Raw genomic sequence first — 17,317 nt, 5'->3', positions numbered from 1 at the left:
TTAAAAAAAAGAAAGTTTAAGTTTAAACGTTTAATGTTATTTTTTCGTTACATTTTTGCAAATCTACATCATGTATTTAATTATATAGACATAGTTTCATTTATTCTGGTTCATTTGATATTTCAAAAATTTAATAGTCACATGATTAAAAAAAAAAAAAATTAATTATTTGCACTTTATTATTTATCATTATTTACTTCTTTTTTTTTTTTTTTACATTTTATTTCATTTTTAAAATTTTTATTTACATTGTGCATTTATCTTAAATACTATATATATAATTTATCTTTTATTTAATTGTACTTTATACATGTTTTTCTTTTTTTGTATTTCATGTTTTAATATTTTGTTATAAATATATATATATATATATATATATATATATATATATATATATATATATATATATATATATATATATACATATATATGTATGTATGTATACTGTGTGTGTGTGTGTATGTTTTATTCATTATTACTATTGTATGGTTGTTTTATTATTTTTTATTCTTTCTTTTTTTTTATTTCAGTAATCTAACCCTAAAAGACACATCTTTATTGACCAGAATATTGGTTTGGTTTGGTTTGGTTTAACTCATTATGTCTACTTCTTAATGGACTGAAATTGTAATTTCTTTCTTTTTTGCCTCAAATAAAAATTTTCTTTTTTTTTTTTTAATCTATTTATTCTTTATAGAAATAAATTTTTCTGTTTCACACAGTGATGAAGGTCTTTACTTTAGATTTCTTTTGTTTTTGTTGAATGTTAAAAAATTTATCCGTTTTTTATGATTTGATTCTAGTTCTATAATTCAGACTAGTAATGAAAAAACAATGTTCAATAGAACATGAATGTCAAACTCACTTCATCACTGTGATTTTAAAGAAACTTTACATCATGTTTGTGACATGATTTTTTTTATTTCTTATCTTTTGTTCTTATCTTTTGTCTGCTTTTGTGTAACAAAATCAGCTTGTGGTTAAGTTTAATATTTTCATTTAAAGTAAAATTTTAAAGTAAAACTAAGCTAAATGTGACAAAGTATCAGAAGATGGCAGCAGAGTCCTGGACCTGAACCTGGTCCGGATCAGTGCCAGACTTGAACTTGATCTGGATCGAACCCTGACAAGAGGAAATGTAAACATTGTTGTTTAACTTCGTTGTTCATTGAGAAGCAGAACTAAAGACTGAAGAGTGGTAGATTGTCTTTTGGTTGGTTTATTGTACGTTGCAGCAGGAGGAGCTGGGTCTGACAGAACACAGATACTGACACAGATACTGGAGTGAGGAGAGTCAACTTTCTCAGCCGTGAACACAAGTTATTTAAATCTGTCTGTAAATCACAGTTCGAGGCCTGGATTGTATAAAATACAGTGAAACTACAACCACTTCCTATTTCACGAAGAAAGACTCAGTAAAAATAAAAAGCATGCGTAATGAATTGTTTATTGAGATTAATGAATGAAAGAACACACTCACAGTTACAACATGTAAAATGTAAACTAAAACAGAATGTACTGATTTACACATCAGATACACTCATCTAATTTAAAATGGAGCATAGAAACCACACAGACCATGTTAAGAACATTAAATTAAATGAAATGGCATGAATCAGACTTTGAGCAACACTTAGAGGCTGAGACGATACTGAAGCTGTTTTTTTTTTTTTTTTGTATCATGGTTTAGCTTTTAATTCTATGAGTCAAAATGCAAACAGATTAAATACTGTTCCTCTTGAAGGCTGTGGTGATCAATGGCTTTGCTGATGTTCCACTTCTTCCTCTTGCAGTTTTCACCAAGAAAAACAACAAACATCACCCGATGACTATATGAGCAAAGAAAACATAAAATACTAATACAGATAATTAGTTATGACATAAGGACAACTTTAAAAGCAAGAAAAACAAAAATAAGCATCACCAGAAACTTTGTATATTTAATAAACTTATAAATCCAAATCAAACAATGATCAGTGTCTGAAAATAGTGATATGAGTATTTTTAGATACAAAAGATGATTATTGGACAAAAACTAAAGGCAGTAAAAGGAGATGCAATGCTGTTGTTGGGGTTAAACACCAATATAGAGCTGAAAGACCTTTTGTGATGGTTACACTGAATAATTTAATTTTATGGTCAGTTTTTCTTTCATTTTTGGACCTTAATTAAGCAGGACTATAGGACTTCAGTCTGTGTTTAATACAAAGTCAGTCTCTATTTTATTTATTCATATTGGATGTGACGTCTGAATAAAACCATTCATTTACATCAGAAGTTTTACAACTAAGCTTTACAAACATTCAGCAGACAAAAGATTCAGAAGAGTTAAAAAAAAGACCAAATCTTGCAGTAAACATCAAAATATCAGCTGTCTGATGCCAATCACAGGTTATTCCTCCTCGTTCACAGGGTGCCCAGATGTGTCTACTCTCTCAAGTGGAATAGAAGAAGAACCATCATCAGGGGGGTGCTGTTGTGGTTCTGAGGGACTTTGTCCTCCTCCTTTTGGATTCTTCTTACAGGACTTGCAGCAGCTGCATAAGTGGTACAGCATACACCCGCCCGACACAATGAGGATCACGATCATTCCCCAGAACTAAACAAAGACCAAGAAAACAAATGAAGTAAATGTTCAGCATCATGTGTCTTTAGGAACCACCTGTCTGAGGATACAGCTCATTAACATTGACCTTTGGGTTACATCACTGGCCTTCCATGACCTCTGACCTTTACCTTGGACTCCGAGAACCACCTCCAGGTTTCTTCTTCTAGTTCCGCTGCTAAGGTTGTGTTGACCGGTTCACACCATTTCTTAGCAATAAGGTCATCATGTTTCACCAGACGTCCGGGCCAGTAGGATTTCCCACACACAAAGTAACGGCCGTCCATTAAGAGCAGGAAGACCCACGTGAAGGGCAGAACCAGGCTCTTCACCATCAAAACCCAAGTTTCCTTTGAGCAACAATCACTGCTTGATCTGATGCTGAACATCACCATAAAGAGGAGACATGAAGGAGCCACAAAATGGACCACTGCATAGCGAAAGTTCATATCAGGAAGACATGGACACACAAACTCTGCCTCCAGCACCTTCTCCATGCCAATGAGTAGCAAACCATTCATCATTTCGAAAACATCAGGATGTGTTGTGATTTCCATCTTTAGATAGGAAAACACGCTCTTCTTCCACGTTTCCACCTTTTTTTATTTTCAGAAAGAAAAAAATAAAGGAACGTCAGGAAATCACAGAGAAGTTCATTTCACTGGTGTCAAACACAACAAATTCATGATTTCCAACAGGAAGCTGTGCAGGTTAGCATTACACATAACCTGGCATGAAAACTGAACATGGACATATTTAGGCATTAGCTTAAACCCTTAAGTGTAAACGGTTCAGCAGTGGTGCAGTGGTTAGCACTTTAGCCTCACAGTAATGTGGTTGGGGGTTTGATTCTTTAGACTTTCTGTGTTGTGTTTCTGTTCTCTCCATGTCTTGTGGGTTTCTTTCAGTTTGCCATCATCATAATCAGGTAAATGTCAGTCAGTTTTCCTGTTGGTGTTCCAAACTGTGGTGCTGATGAAGATCTGCAGCTGCTCCTGATGCTAATGCTAATGCTACACTGTGTGAATTATGGGTAAAATGCACAATCTGAATCTCCCAACAGGGATGATAAAGTGAGTTCACCTTTAAAACTGTTTATTTTGGAACCGAGCCGGGAGCACAGGTCCACTCACACAGTGAGAGGCAATTCATATGCTAACACCCATAAGCTAACTCTAACAGGAAGTTAGCAATTTGCCTTTCAATGAAAAACGCTCGCACACAAACTTCCAGTAGGACCGCCGTACAGACATGAAACCAATGGCAAAATGTTCATCTAATCCAGCTCTACAGCTCATTTGATGACACTTCTGAGGTAACTCCAACAGGAAGTTGGTAATTTGTCTGTCAAAATAAAACCTTCAAATTAAAAGTAGTCTGAGGCCATTGGTCATATTGGCTTCTAAATAGCATCAAAAGATAGAGTAAACCCTTCTCAAAAAAGTGTCTGATCAACTTTTTAATTACTGTCTTAATTTTATATATATATATATATATATATATATATATATATATATATATATATATATATATATATATATATATATAAGCCTGGAAAAATGCAATGTCTGGAACTGGAACTGATTTTTCACTTTGGGGTTTTTTCCCACATGTTATATATCCATATGTTCACAAAACTCACCACAACTCTCCTATGCAAACATTTTTGAGATAGGCTGTACGGTTATGTATTGTTCAAATTGTTTTTATTTGTATGCTTTTACACTTTAAACTGCCATTTGACCCCTCACAGCATGCTCAGAAACTCACCAAATTTGGCAGACATGTCATTTCTAGTGAACAGTTTCATACAATATCAAAATTAACCCCTTAGGTGTCAAAATGTGCTCTGCACCCATGTACACAAAAATGGCCCTAGCGGCCAGTAGGAATGTCGTACAGACATGAAACAGATGCCAAAATGTTGGTCTCATCGAGCCCCACAAATCACATGCTCACACCTATGAGCCTAATCCAACAGGAAGTTGGCAATCTGCCTTTGAATGTATTCTAACACCAAAGAATTAAGAAGATGATCTCTTCCTACAATCACTTATTCAGTTCAAACTTTTTTGATACATATATTAATGCATTCAGGAGACTATGTACGAGCCACCAGTCCCAGAATTTTTGAGATAGGCTGTCCGGTTATGGATTAATCGCAATTTGTGTGACAGGATCACTCTTTGTTTCACAGGAGGGATTTGTCGGCATCTTTTTGCTGAGTCATTCTTTTCAATCTTTTCGGTTCCTATTACGAGGAGAGCCATAGGCAGGAAACCGAATTCTGAAAGCTGATTGGCTGAAATCCTTTCTTGCGGAATGCATACAATGAAAATACAAGATGGTGCTATAACACCATGAATTGACAGTTAGATCACTAGTTTGACTTTTCCCCCACTTAAAAAACATGCAAAGCAGCTTTACTGTGAACTGTTCCATACAAGAACATTTTAACAATACAGAAAAAAAATATAAAAAATAAATAAGAATAAATATATGTATGTAAAAATATAAAAAAATAAAAAAATAAAATAAATAAATAAATAAATAATATATATATATATATATATATATATATATATATATATATATATATATATATAAAATTACAATAAAAATGAGGACATGATACAGATTTAAATGGTACACACACACACACACACACACACACACAATAGGGTTTTTCAAAAATAAAAGCCTCATTCAAAATGCAAAATAATGAGTATTACACAACATTTCTTCATTTTTATGACATGATAAGAATGTGAATGGTACACACGCACACACAGACACACATACAGACACAGTAGGGTTTTTCAAAATAAAAGCCTCATTAAAAATGCTCAATAATGAGTATTACATAACTTTTGTTAATTTTTATGACCACATACTTGACTGTTTGTACAGTTTTAGTTCATTGAAAATTGTTCTTTCTCACAGACAGACAGACAGACAGACACACACACACACACACACACACACACACACACATATACACACACACACACACATACACACACACACACTAGGGTTTTTCAAAAATAAAAGCCTTATTAAGAATGGTAAATTATGAGTTTTATGCTTAACTGTTTGTACAATTTCAAGTCACTCAAATGGATTCTGTCTGTCACACACACACACATGCATACACACAGCAGGGTTTTCAAAATAAAAGCCTCATTAAAAGGTGATGGAGGTTTTAGCAGAAAGGCTCAGGTGTTCTGTAGGGATGCAAGGAGGACGGACGCCAAAGTGAGGGAACTGGTGCAGAGACGGACAGGTGTGAGTGGAGCTGAGGTGACGACGGTCGCAGGAGGCAGAACACATGGGGCGAGGTCCCGCCCATTGCTTCCTGCAGCTTTAATTAACTTTACATGTGAAGTTTACACAAAAATGTATGTTTCACAAGTAACCTTACTTTATATGTAAATGTTTACATGTACATTCTACATGTAATGTACTTGTTTCCTGACCTTGACATTTGACTTACTGATCAAAATCTAACTCTCTAAACTCTAAATCTGTCAGGTGAAAATGAAATGAATCAACAGTTTGTCCAAAAACAGACAGATGACAGTAAAAATGTGGTATCAGTGGAGACAGAAAAAAACAGACAAAATAACACATGAATAAACCAACAAATGAACGAAGACACAAACAGACAACAAACAGCAGGAGGGTTTTACCGCCATGATTTCTTTGAGTGCTGTAGATGAAAGAAGAATCACCAACGATGGTCCTGAAGTAACAGGAAGCTGAATGAGATGAACACAGAAACACATCAGTATTTATACGTCTTCATTTTTACTTTCAATATGTGCCAGTGTTAGAACCCACAGTTCATTTTATCACATGGTTCAAGCTGATTAACCATAGTTACTCAACTGACAACAGATAAACTGAATTATCAGCTTTATCAGGTTATACCATTAAATCCTTTTCCATCAAGACTCACAGTTTTCACAGTATTTGTTTATCAGCGGTGGACACTGTCCAGTAACCAAGATGTCGATAAAAAACATGGACATAGAATCAGCTGCTCCTCCAACTCCACAAACCCCGAGTGGAGCAGAAATAAATGGAGTCTCTAGTTCACAGTTGTCAAACATGCGGCCCGCAGGCCAAAACTGGCCCACCAAAGGTTCCGATCCGGCCCGCGGGATGAATTTGAAAATAAAATAAAAGCATAATAACCTATAAATCATGACTCCAAATATTCCTCTTGGTTTAATGTAAAAAAAAAAAAATAGGGCTGTCAAAATTAACACCTTAACACAGATTAATCCATCATCTTGATTAATCTGATAAAAATTTTAATGCATTTAACCCAACTCCAGTGCAGAATGACTCTGAACATCTCTGGCAATGCATTCTGGGCAGTTTGTCCCAGTAGAGTTAATGTTAACCCACATGAGCAAATGGTCAGTTGATCCGGCAGTGACAGGCAGCAGAACCAACCCATAAAGATGGAAGATGCTGAGCAGCACATTGGCCCTCTGGATGGAAATATGAGGAGAAAAAAAAAACAAGATGGAGCAGCTGTTTTAAGTTGTTTTGTTTCAAGTTGTTTTGTTGAAACTGTTGAAGGTGTTTAATAAAACACGTTAAGTGCAGATATATTCCCTTCTTTCTTGAGTCTGTTTGCTCATGCAAAATGAAACGTGATTAATATAGATTGAAAATGAATGATATTTAATTATGATTAATTGAAATTAATCCACAGCAACCCTGTGATTAATCTAATTAAAATTTTTAATAGTTTGACAGCACTAAAAAAATAATATTACATTATGCATATAAATAATGACAACTTAACATTTTCTCTTTCTTTTAGTTAAAAAAATTATATAAACTTTTTTTTTTTTTTTTTTTTAAATATTTGGAGTTGTTGAAAAGTTTGGAGTTGTTATGTATCGGCTGTTATGCTATTATTTTACTGGTCCAGCCCAGTTGAGATCAAACTGGGCTGAATATGGCCCCTTAACTAAAATGAGTTTGACACCCCTGCTTTAAACATGTTCTAAAATGTCTTTAGTTGTGAACCAGATGTTTTTCTGGATTGTTGATGAAAACTTTCTTATGTCCGAGACCAAACATCTGTTAAAGTCCTACAGGTGTAAATGTGTAAGGCTTGGATTGTATTCATGAACCTCTTGCTTATATTTAATGTTTCCATCCATTTGTCATATGTAGTCAATGTATCTGATGTCAACATTAACCAGGGCCAAGTGAAAAGAACCAAAATGTTCTGAACATTTACATATAAAGCGTCAACTTATGTCGTCTTTTAGAGTCCTGAATGAAAGTAATTAACAGTAGAAGCAAACGAGATGAAAAATTAAATGTTAATTAACTTTTTCTTGTATTTACAGCAGTTTGTGTGTGTTAACTGTTCTTACCATCACATAAATGTTAAAAATGTATCTGTTTTTTATGATTCATTTGATTCTAATTCTAAAATTCAGACTAGTAATGAAAAAACAGTGTTTAATAGAACATGAATGTCAAACTCGCTTCATCGTTCTGTGGTTTTAATCAAACTTTACATCATGTTTATGACATGATTTTTAAAAATTTCTTATCTTTTGTTTTTATCTTTTGTCATCTTTTGTCTAACAAAATCAACTTGTGGTTAAGTTTAATATTTTTCATCTAACGTAAACACTTTAAAGCAAAACTAAACTAAATGTGATATTAAAGTATCAGAAGGGGGCAGCAGAGTCCAAGACCTGAACCTGGTCCGGTTCAGTCCCAGACTTGAACCTGGTCCAGATCAGTCCCAGACCTGATCCTGGTCCGGATTGGTCCCAGACTTGAAATTGATCTGGATCAGACCCTGTGGGTGGAATAATAATTTGGAAAAAAGAGAAGATTATGGAGTTATAGCAACTTCCTGCTTGATGCTAAAATGCACACCATCGTCATGGCAACAGATGACATGTGTCCATGTGGATGCATTCAGGCTGATCAGGACCAGGTTTAGATCTGGGACTGATCCTGACCAGGTTCAGGGCCAGATTCACATCTGGGACAGGGACAGGAGGAAATGTAGACATTGTTGTGGAACTTTCTCTGTTGTTCGTTGAGAAGCAGAACTAAAGATTGAAGAGTGGTAGATTGTCTTTTGGTTGGTTTATTGTACGTTACAGTAGGAGGAGCTGGGTCTGACAGAACACAGATACTGACACAGATACTGGAGTGAGGAGAGTCAACTTTCTTAGCTGTGAACACAAGTTATGTAAATCTGTCTGAAAATGGCAGTTTGAGGCCTGGGTTGTATAAAATACAGTTGTTATGACCCTGGGTCAGAAGTTGTCTATTTATCTGTATATGTATATATGTCTTCTGTTTAGTGTATGTGTTCTCCCTCGTCCTGTAGGTGTGCTGTGTCCTTTTGTGTCTGTTTGTTTGCAGGATGCTGATTGGTGGAACAGGATTACCTGGCCCCTTTAAAAATGGCCCTGGAGCTTCCATCCATGCTCTCTCTTGCCTCCTGCCAGCTTCCAACCCTGTGTTCTGTGTGTGACCATCAGTCTTCGTGTGCTCCTGCAAAATTCGATTGTTTATAGTTGTAAATAGGTTTTGTAAATTGAACCTTTTTCTGGTAGGGGAGGTCGGCTCTTTTGTTTTCCCGTTTTCTCCTGTTTTTGGGTTAGGTAGTTAGGTAAGTTTTCTGTATTTTATTTCTTGCATTTATTTTGGATTAGGTAAGTTAGTCTGAACTAGAAGAGATTTTGTTTGTTGTTTTAGCCACTCCCTCCCCTAACCCTTCCTTAGTTGATATAAAAGTAAACATTGTGAATTTTAGTTTTTGACTGACATGTGTGCTTGGGAGCTGGGAGGGGACAAGAGTTGAGCACATTATGTTCGCCCTGGTGAACCCCTAGGCCGGGGCGTAACACAGTGAAACTACAACCACTTCCTATTTCACAGAGAAAGACTCAGTAAAAATAAAAAGCATGTGTAATGAATTGTTTACATCCAGAGAGAGATTAATGAATGAAATAACACACAGTTACAACATGTGAAATGTAAACTAAAACAGAATGCACTGATTTACATATCTGATACAATTTAAAACACAGCATAGAAACCACACATGGGTCCATGGCTTCACTGATGTTCCACTTCTTCCTCTTGCAGTTTCCACTCACAAAAACAACAAACATCACCCAACGACTGTTTGGGCAAAGAAAACATAAAATACTAATAAAGATAATTAGTTATGGCATAAAAAGGAAAACTTTAAAAGCAAGAAAAAAAAAAGCATCACCAGAAACTTTGTATATTAATAAACCTATAAATCCAAATCAAACAATGATCAGTGTCTGAAAATAGTGATATGAGTATTTTTAGATACAAAAGATGATTATTGGACAAAAACTAAAGGCAATAAAAGCAGATGTAATGCTGTTGTTGGGGTTAAACACCAATATAGAGCTAAAAGACCTTTTGTGATGGTTACACTGATTAATTTAATTTTATGGCCAATTTTTCTTTTATTTTTTGGACCTTAATTAAGCAGGACTATAGGACCTCAGTCTGTGTTTAATATAAAGTCAGTCTCTATTGTATTTATTTATACTGGATGTGATGACTGAATAAAACCATTCATTTACATCAGAAGTTTTACAACTAAGCTTTACAAACATTCAGCAGACAAAAGAGTGAGAAGAGTTAAAAAAGACCAAATCTTGCAAAAAACAGCAAAACATCAGGTGTCTGATGCCAATCATAGGTTATTTCTCCTCGTTCCCAGGTTGACTAGATGTGGGTAAGTTAGCAAGTGGAACAGTTTCTGATGATTCTGGTTCTCTCTCTGGACAATTTTGTTTTTCAGGATCTTTGTTGCACTCATGGCAGACCCACTGGCCGCATTCATAGCTGCAGTCGCAGTGGCGATCACAGCACCTTTCACGGCACCTTTCACAGCATTTATTGCAGCAGAGCAGGCTGGTGAGGCTGTGGAGGCAGCAGAGGCAGTAGCTGCGGAGGAAACTGCGGCCACAGCTGCTGCAGCTGCAGATGGTGCAGTGGTACATTAGCAAAATTACCACTACTGAGATGATCAAGGCCTCTCCCCAGAACTAAACAAAGACCAAGGAAAAAAAGACAGTAAACATTCAGCATCATGTGTTTTAGGAACCACCTGAAGATACAACTCATTAACTTTGACCTTTGGGTTAAATCAATGCCTTTCCATGACCTCTGACCTTTACCTGGGACTGTGAAAACCACCAACGGGTTTTTTCTTCTAGTTCTGCTGCTAAGGTTGTGTCGTCCGGTTTACACCATTTCTCAGGAATATGGCTATCATCTTTCACCAGATGTCCGGACCAGTAGGTTCTTGCACACACATAATAACGTCCGTCCATGAAGAGCAGGACAAGCCATGTCACCGGTGGAACCAGGCTCTGCAGCACCGATGTCACGGTTTCCACTGAGCACACCCACTTAAATCCTGTGATCTTCAACATCACCACAAAGAGGAGAAGGAAAGGAGCCAGGAAATAGGCCGCTGAAAACCAAGCGCTCCAACCAGACTTACATGGACATGTAAACTCCGTCTCCAGGACTTTTTCCATGCCAGTCAGGACCAAACCAGACACCACAAAGAAAACACCAGAACGCTTCTCAGTTTCAGTCTTCACATAGGAAATCAGACCCTTCTGCGCCTTTTGCATCTTGTTATTTTTAGAGAAAAAATAAAGGAGTGTCAGGAAATCACAGAGGAGTTAATATCACTGGTGTCAAACAACAAATTCATGATTTCCAACAGGAAGCTGAGCAGACTAGTGTCACACATAACCTGGCATGAAATCTGAAAACATGGACATGTTCAGGCTTTAACTTTAACCTTTTAATGCAGTGTATGACATTTGTCACCAATTTTTCATCAAATCTGTAAAATCAGAGTGATAGCCTAAGTATCATGAATCTGTTAGTTTTTCTGTGATTACACCCTGAATCACTTCCTCACGGTGAACAAGTTTGAAGTCGACTCCATCACAAGCAGTCTGTTTGTTTACATACCAAACCGAAACCAAACCGTCATTCAGGCCTTTTTTCGGAATTCCATGCAGCCACAGCAGCAAAAAGCAATGAAGCTGTTTCAGGGTTTGTTGCTGTTGTTTCCATACTGTGGCTGCGTGGAATTCCAAAAAGGCCCAAGTGATGGTTTAGTGAGGGTTTGGTATGTAAACAAACAGACTGCTTGTGATGGAGTCATCTTTGAAGATGTTCACCATGAGGGAAGTGATTCAGGTGTGTAATCACAGAAAGACTAATGGATTCATGATAATTAGGCTACGACTCTGGTTTTACAGATTTGATGAAAAATTGGTGACAATCGTCATACGCTGCTTTAAATGTGAACTTCAGGTCTACTATTAGCAGTGGTGCAGTGGTTAGCACTTTAGCCTCACAGTAATGTGGTTGGGGGTTTGATTCTTTAGACTTTCTGTGTTGCGTTTCTGTTTTCTCTATGTCTTGTGGGTTTCTTTCAGTTTCTCATCATCATAATCAGGTAAATGTAGGTCAGTTTTCCTGTTGGTGTTCCAAACTGCGGTACTGATGAAGAACTGGAGCTGCTCCTGATGCTAATGCTACACTGTGGGAATTATGGGTAAAATGCAGAGACTGACTCTCCCAACAGGGATGATAAAGTTAGTTCACCTTTAAAACTGTATATTTAACTTTACATGTGAAGTTTACACAAAAAAATGTATGTTTCCCATGTAACCTTTACTTTATATGTAAATGTTTACATGTACATTCTACATGTAATGTACTTGTTTCCTGACCTTGACATTTGACCTACTGATCAAAATCTAACCATCTGTAGTCACTGTCAGCAAGAAATTAAATGAACAGTTTGTCCAAAAACAGACAGACGGCAGTGAAAACATCGGTAGAAAAAAGAAAACAACAGACAAAATAACACATGAATAAACCAACAAATGAATGAACAAGCAAACAGACGACAAACAGCAGGAGGGTTTTACCGTCACAGTTTCCTTTAGTGCTGTAGATGAAAGAAGAATCATCAACGATGGTCCTGAAGTAACAGGAAGCTGAATGAGATGAACACAGACACACATCAGTATTTATACGTCTTTATTTTTACTTTCAATATGTGCCAGTGTTAGAACCCACAGTTCATTTTATCACATGGTTCAAGCTGATTAACTATAGTTACTAAACTGACGACAGATAAACTGAATTATCAGCTTCATCAGGTTATACCATTAAATCATTTTCCATCAAGACTCACAGTTTTCACAGTATTTGTTTATCAGCGGTGGACACTGTTCAGGAACCAAGATGTCGATAAAAAACATGGACATAGAATCAGCTGCTCCTCCAACTCCACAAACCCCGAATGGAGCAGAAATAAATGGAGTCTCTAGGTCACAGTTGCCAAACATGCGTCCCGCAGGCCAAAACCAGCCCGCCAAAGGTTCTGATCCGGCCCACGGGATGAATTTGAAAATAAAATAAAAGCATAATAACCTATAAATTATGACTCTAAATATTCCTCTTGGTTTAATGTAAAAAAAAAACCAGGGCTGTCAAAATTAACACGTTAATGCGGATTAATCCATCATCTTGATTAATTTGATTAAAAATTTTAATGTAATTAACCCGTCTCCAGCACAGAATGACTCTGAACGTATCTGGCAATGCATTTCATGCAGTTAGTCCCAGTAGAGTTATTGCTGTGCATGCACAAATGGTCAGCTGATCCAGTAGTGACAGGCAGCAGAACCAACCCATAAAGATGGAAGATGCTGAACAGCATGTTGGCCCTCTGGATGGAAATATGAGGAGAAAAAAAACAAAGACAGAACAGATGTTTCAAGTTATTTTACTGAAAGTGTTGAAGGTGTTTAATAAACACGTTAAGTGCAGATATATTCCCTTCTTTCTTGAGTCTGTTTGCTGATGCAAAATGAAACATGATTAATATAAATAAAAAATGAATTATATTTAATTATGATTAATTGAAATTAATCCGCAGTAACCCTGTCATTAATCTGATTAAAATTTTTGTTTGACAGCACTAAAAAATAATATTACATTGTGCATATAAATAATGACAGCTTAACAGTTTTCTCTTTGTTTTAGTTAAAAAAATAATATAAACTTTTTTTTTTCTTAAATATTAGGAGTTATTGAGAAATTTGGAGTTGTCATATATCAGCTGTTATGCTATTATTTTACTGGTCCGGCCCAGTTGAGATCAAACTGGGCCGAATATGGCCCCTGAACTAAAATGAGTTTGACACCCCTGCTTTAAACATGTTCTAAAATGTCTTTAGTTAATTAATCATTATTGGAAAGAAATACATAAAGCCATAGACATCATTCTTAATACCAACTTACCTTTTGATTTCAAAACCATGTATTTGGGATGCATTTCTCCAGAGGTCAAAAACATAAACAGATACCTATTTAGCATATTATCAGCTGCAGGAAAAAAAGCAATAACTAAATGATGGATGACACAAGAAGAACCAACAATAAATAACTGAATTGACATAACCACAGGAATTTATAGGATGGAAAGAATAACCTTCACTGTAAATTTGAAAATGGATGTTTTTGTGCAACACTGGGAGGGATGGGTGAGATATGTAAAGCCTTTGAGATCTGATTTTGCTGAGATGGATGCATGAATATGAACCCAAAAATCCTCTGAAGGAAATATGTTTTTGTTTATCTTTATGCATTGATTCTTTACTTTGAGATCCTGTCTGCCAGGACCATGATGAGCTGCTGTAAATGGTTTTGTTTTGTTTTTTTTTACAGCCACTCTCTGGATGTGAATAGTTTGTGTATTTGTTTGTGTTTTTCAATGTATGAAAAAAAAAAATCTGATTTCTTTCAATAAAAATAGAATTAAAAAAAAAAAAAAAATCTTTAGTTGTGAACCAGATGTTTTTTCTGGATTTTTGATGAAAACTTTCTTATGTCAGGGGTCAAATGTCTCCAAACATCTGTTAAAGTCCTACAGGTGTAAATGTGTAAGGCTTGGATTGTATTCATGAACCTCTTGCTTATATTTAATGTTTCCACCGTTTGTCATATGTAGTCAATGTATCTGATGTCAACATTAACCAGGGCCAAGTGAAAAGAACCAAAATGTTCTGAACATTTACATATATAGTGTCAACTTGTGTCATCTTTTAGAGTCCTGAATGAAAGTAATTAATAGTCGAAGCAAACAAGATGAGAAACCAAATGTTAATAAACTTTATCTTGTATTTACACCAGTTTGTGTGTGTTATGCAACCGTTCTCACTGCCACGTATTGTATTTTAAAGTGCAGTTTTTAATGTTACAGGTAAAATTACACATCATACTGTGTACTTTAGTACTGTAGTAAAAGTACTGTGGTTGGATTTCAACAACAGTGTCTTTGTGGTTTTTGTTCTGAATGTTGAGGGAGGAAAACCATAATCCCTCGAATGTTTAACCAGTCCTATTCCAGCATTACCAATCGTACCTTATTTGGTCAATGTGTATCACAAAACTAGCTCCTAAGTCTAAATGTTTCAACAACGTGACTGTTGCACACTCAGGTAATCTGTAAGAGTAAATGCTTTGCAGAACACATGTGCCACACAACCACAAGCTGTACTCTGCAGACGTCTATCTGCATCCTGTACTGGCGGATGAGCATCCTGTTTATCTCATCTTATAGAACTTCTGTTCACAGCTGAAGAAGTTGACTCCCCTCACTCCAATATCTGTATCAGTATCTGTTTTCTGTTAGACCCAGGTTCTACTGCTGCAGCATACAATAAACCAAGAAACCAACCAAAAGACAATCTACCACTCTTCAATCTTTATTTCTGCTTCTCAGCGGGCGACAGAGGAAGTTCCACAACACCGTCCCCGTTTCCCCCAGTCCCAGTCCTAGACCTGAACCTGGTCTGGATCAGTCCCAGACCTGAACCTTCCAGATATTCAACATGTCTGCCTCTGAGATGTTTTAAAAAAAAATTGAACATGTGTCAAATTAAAATTATTATTATTATTATTATTATTATTATTATTATTATTATTATTATTATTATTATTATTATTATTATTTTTATTATTATTATTACCCCAAGGGGTATTGTTTTTAGTTCAGTTTGTTTCTTTGTTTGTTTGTTAACACTCTAGCAGCACAACTATTGGTTGAATTTAGACCAAACTGGGTGTATACATTGCCAGTGACCCAGAATGGATGTGGTTACATTTTGGGAAAAGTAGGTCAAAGTTAAATTTTTTTAAATGAATTTTTAAAATCTTATTTCTTCTCCCACTTACTTATAATGGGTGAAATTTCAAATGCTTATAAAAATATCAATTTTATTTCAATTTACTTCAAACTTGGCACATATATAGAGGCAACTGATATGCTGACATCAGCACACACATAGACATGATGACATCAGCTGGATCGACGCCAAAATGAGCTACAATACATGCAAGGGGTGGGGTTTGTTGTGCCTGGAACTTGTTTGGAATTTGTTCATATTATTATTACTAGTTTGTGACCTGTGGGGAGCCATGGACTGTAGATGTTGTAGTTTTTATGCTGGGGAGAGCAGACTTTGGGAAAAGATGTTAGTCTATGACTGAATCCCAATTCACCCCTTGGCCCCTCCCCCTTACCCCCACCCTTCCGTTTTGCGCGTACATGTGAACGAGTAGTGATGTCCCGAGTCACAATTAATCGGAGGGGAAGGGCTAAGGCAGAGGGCTGTTTGGCCCTCGAAACGGAGATTTTCCAGGACCACATTACGAACAGAGGGGTAGGAGAAATTTCCCATAATTCTGTTTTGAATCATTGGCAAGATGGAGGTAAACACAGCCAAAAAATGCAGTAGTGTGATGAAAGAAACACACAAATGTATGTGTTTTCTTCATAAACAACTTAATCATTTGATCAACTGTTTAATGCCATTTCAATGTGTTATAGATCACATTTCTGCAGTTTGTAGTTGATAGGCACAAAAAGATGACCAAAGCCCATGGAACAGAGATGGTTAAAGCTGTTGACGACATGGAGAATACTTTTGGAAACAAAATGTTTGCATCTGTTTATACCGGCATCGATGACTGCTGCTGACGTTGTGACATCAGTACAAGTCATGAAGGGTTGTCCCATTTCATAGGACGATGTTTCAACCCCTAACCCATGCAGCTCTGTTTCAAGGGGTAGTGTCAAGTGCAAGGCCCAAGGGGTAGGGGTAAGGGGTGAATTGGGATTGGGTCTATATTGTATAAGTAATGACATAAGAATTGTTTGGTAAGTAATTCTTTAAAATGTGAACAGCAATTCACACATTAATACTCAGGTGCACCTGTAGAGTAAAAAAGTGAGCCGCAGAACTCATGACCAGGGATGATTCGTAAACCCTGGGGGGGGGGGGGGGTCTGCACATACCTCACAATGAGTAGGTGCAGAAGTAAAAGTGAAACTTAATAGGTGCTCTACGTCTGTCGCTGTTGTGAAGCTCATTTTCCTTTTCCCTACCTCCTGAAACTTCGCAAAATGTGTTTTGAGGGGGCAGGACGTCTGTTTAAGGGGTAATTACCCCCTCTTGCCCTCTCCAGAACTGGCTCCGATACAGATATGTCCGGACTACAGTGTGTAAATGTGGCATTCCTGTTTTTAACTTCATTTCCCATCATGCAGTGCTGCGCTTCTAT

At 36.4% G+C, this 17,317-nt stretch overlaps 2 protein-coding genes across 2 annotated transcripts; both read right to left on the bottom strand.

Annotated features, from left to right (window-relative positions):
* Nucleotides 1-1,633: 1,633 nt before the first annotated feature.
* On the bottom strand, nucleotides 1,634-3,984 carry LOC115434320 (calcium homeostasis modulator protein-like). The gene is made up of 2 exons (XM_030156207.1): nucleotides 2,737-3,984; nucleotides 1,634-2,599 (listed from the first exon to the last, which is right to left on the bottom strand). Exons 1-2 carry the CDS (start codon nucleotides 3,160-3,162, stop codon nucleotides 2,393-2,395), a joined length of 633 nt encoding a protein of 210 aa, XP_030012067.1. The 5' UTR covers nucleotides 3,163-3,984; the 3' UTR covers nucleotides 1,634-2,392.
* A 5,728-nt stretch (nucleotides 3,985-9,712) lies between these two features.
* LOC115434317 (calcium homeostasis modulator protein 6-like) lies at nucleotides 9,713-12,684 on the bottom strand. Its single transcript, XM_030156204.1, has 3 exons — nucleotides 12,613-12,684; nucleotides 10,828-11,292; nucleotides 9,713-10,695 (listed from the first exon to the last, which is right to left on the bottom strand). Exons 1-3 carry the CDS (start codon nucleotides 12,652-12,654, stop codon nucleotides 10,348-10,350), a joined length of 855 nt encoding a protein of 284 aa, XP_030012064.1. The 5' UTR covers nucleotides 12,655-12,684; the 3' UTR covers nucleotides 9,713-10,347.
* Between the last annotated feature and the right edge of the window lie 4,633 nt (nucleotides 12,685-17,317).

This window comes from Sphaeramia orbicularis, chromosome 15 (assembly GCF_902148855.1).
Source record: "Sphaeramia orbicularis chromosome 15, fSphaOr1.1, whole genome shotgun sequence".
NCBI classification, from domain to species: Eukaryota; Metazoa; Chordata; class Actinopteri; order Kurtiformes; family Apogonidae; genus Sphaeramia; species Sphaeramia orbicularis.
Note: the sequence above shows the minus strand (reverse complement) of the source record. Positions and strands in the feature narration are given on the sequence as shown.

Excerpts from the sequence above, each read along its gene's own strand:
- LOC115434320 (XM_030156207.1), bottom strand. The coding sequence starts at position 3,162 with ATGGAAATCACAACACATCCTGATGTTTTCGAAATGATGAATGGTTTG. Across the intron at positions 2,600-2,736 it reads GGTGGTTCTCGGAGTCCAAG|TTCTGGGGAATGATCGTGAT; the intron begins GTAAAGGTCAGA and ends GTCTTTGTTTAG.
- LOC115434317 (XM_030156204.1), bottom strand. The coding sequence starts at position 12,654 with ATGATTCTTCTTTCATCTACAGCACTAAAGGAAACTGTGACG. Across the intron at positions 11,293-12,612 it reads CACTAAAGGAAACTGTGACG|ATGCAAAAGGCGCAGAAGGG; the intron begins GTAAAACCCTCC and ends AAAAATAACAAG. Across the intron at positions 10,696-10,827 it reads GGTGGTTTTCACAGTCCCAG|TTCTGGGGAGAGGCCTTGAT; the intron begins GTAAAGGTCAGA and ends GTCTTTGTTTAG.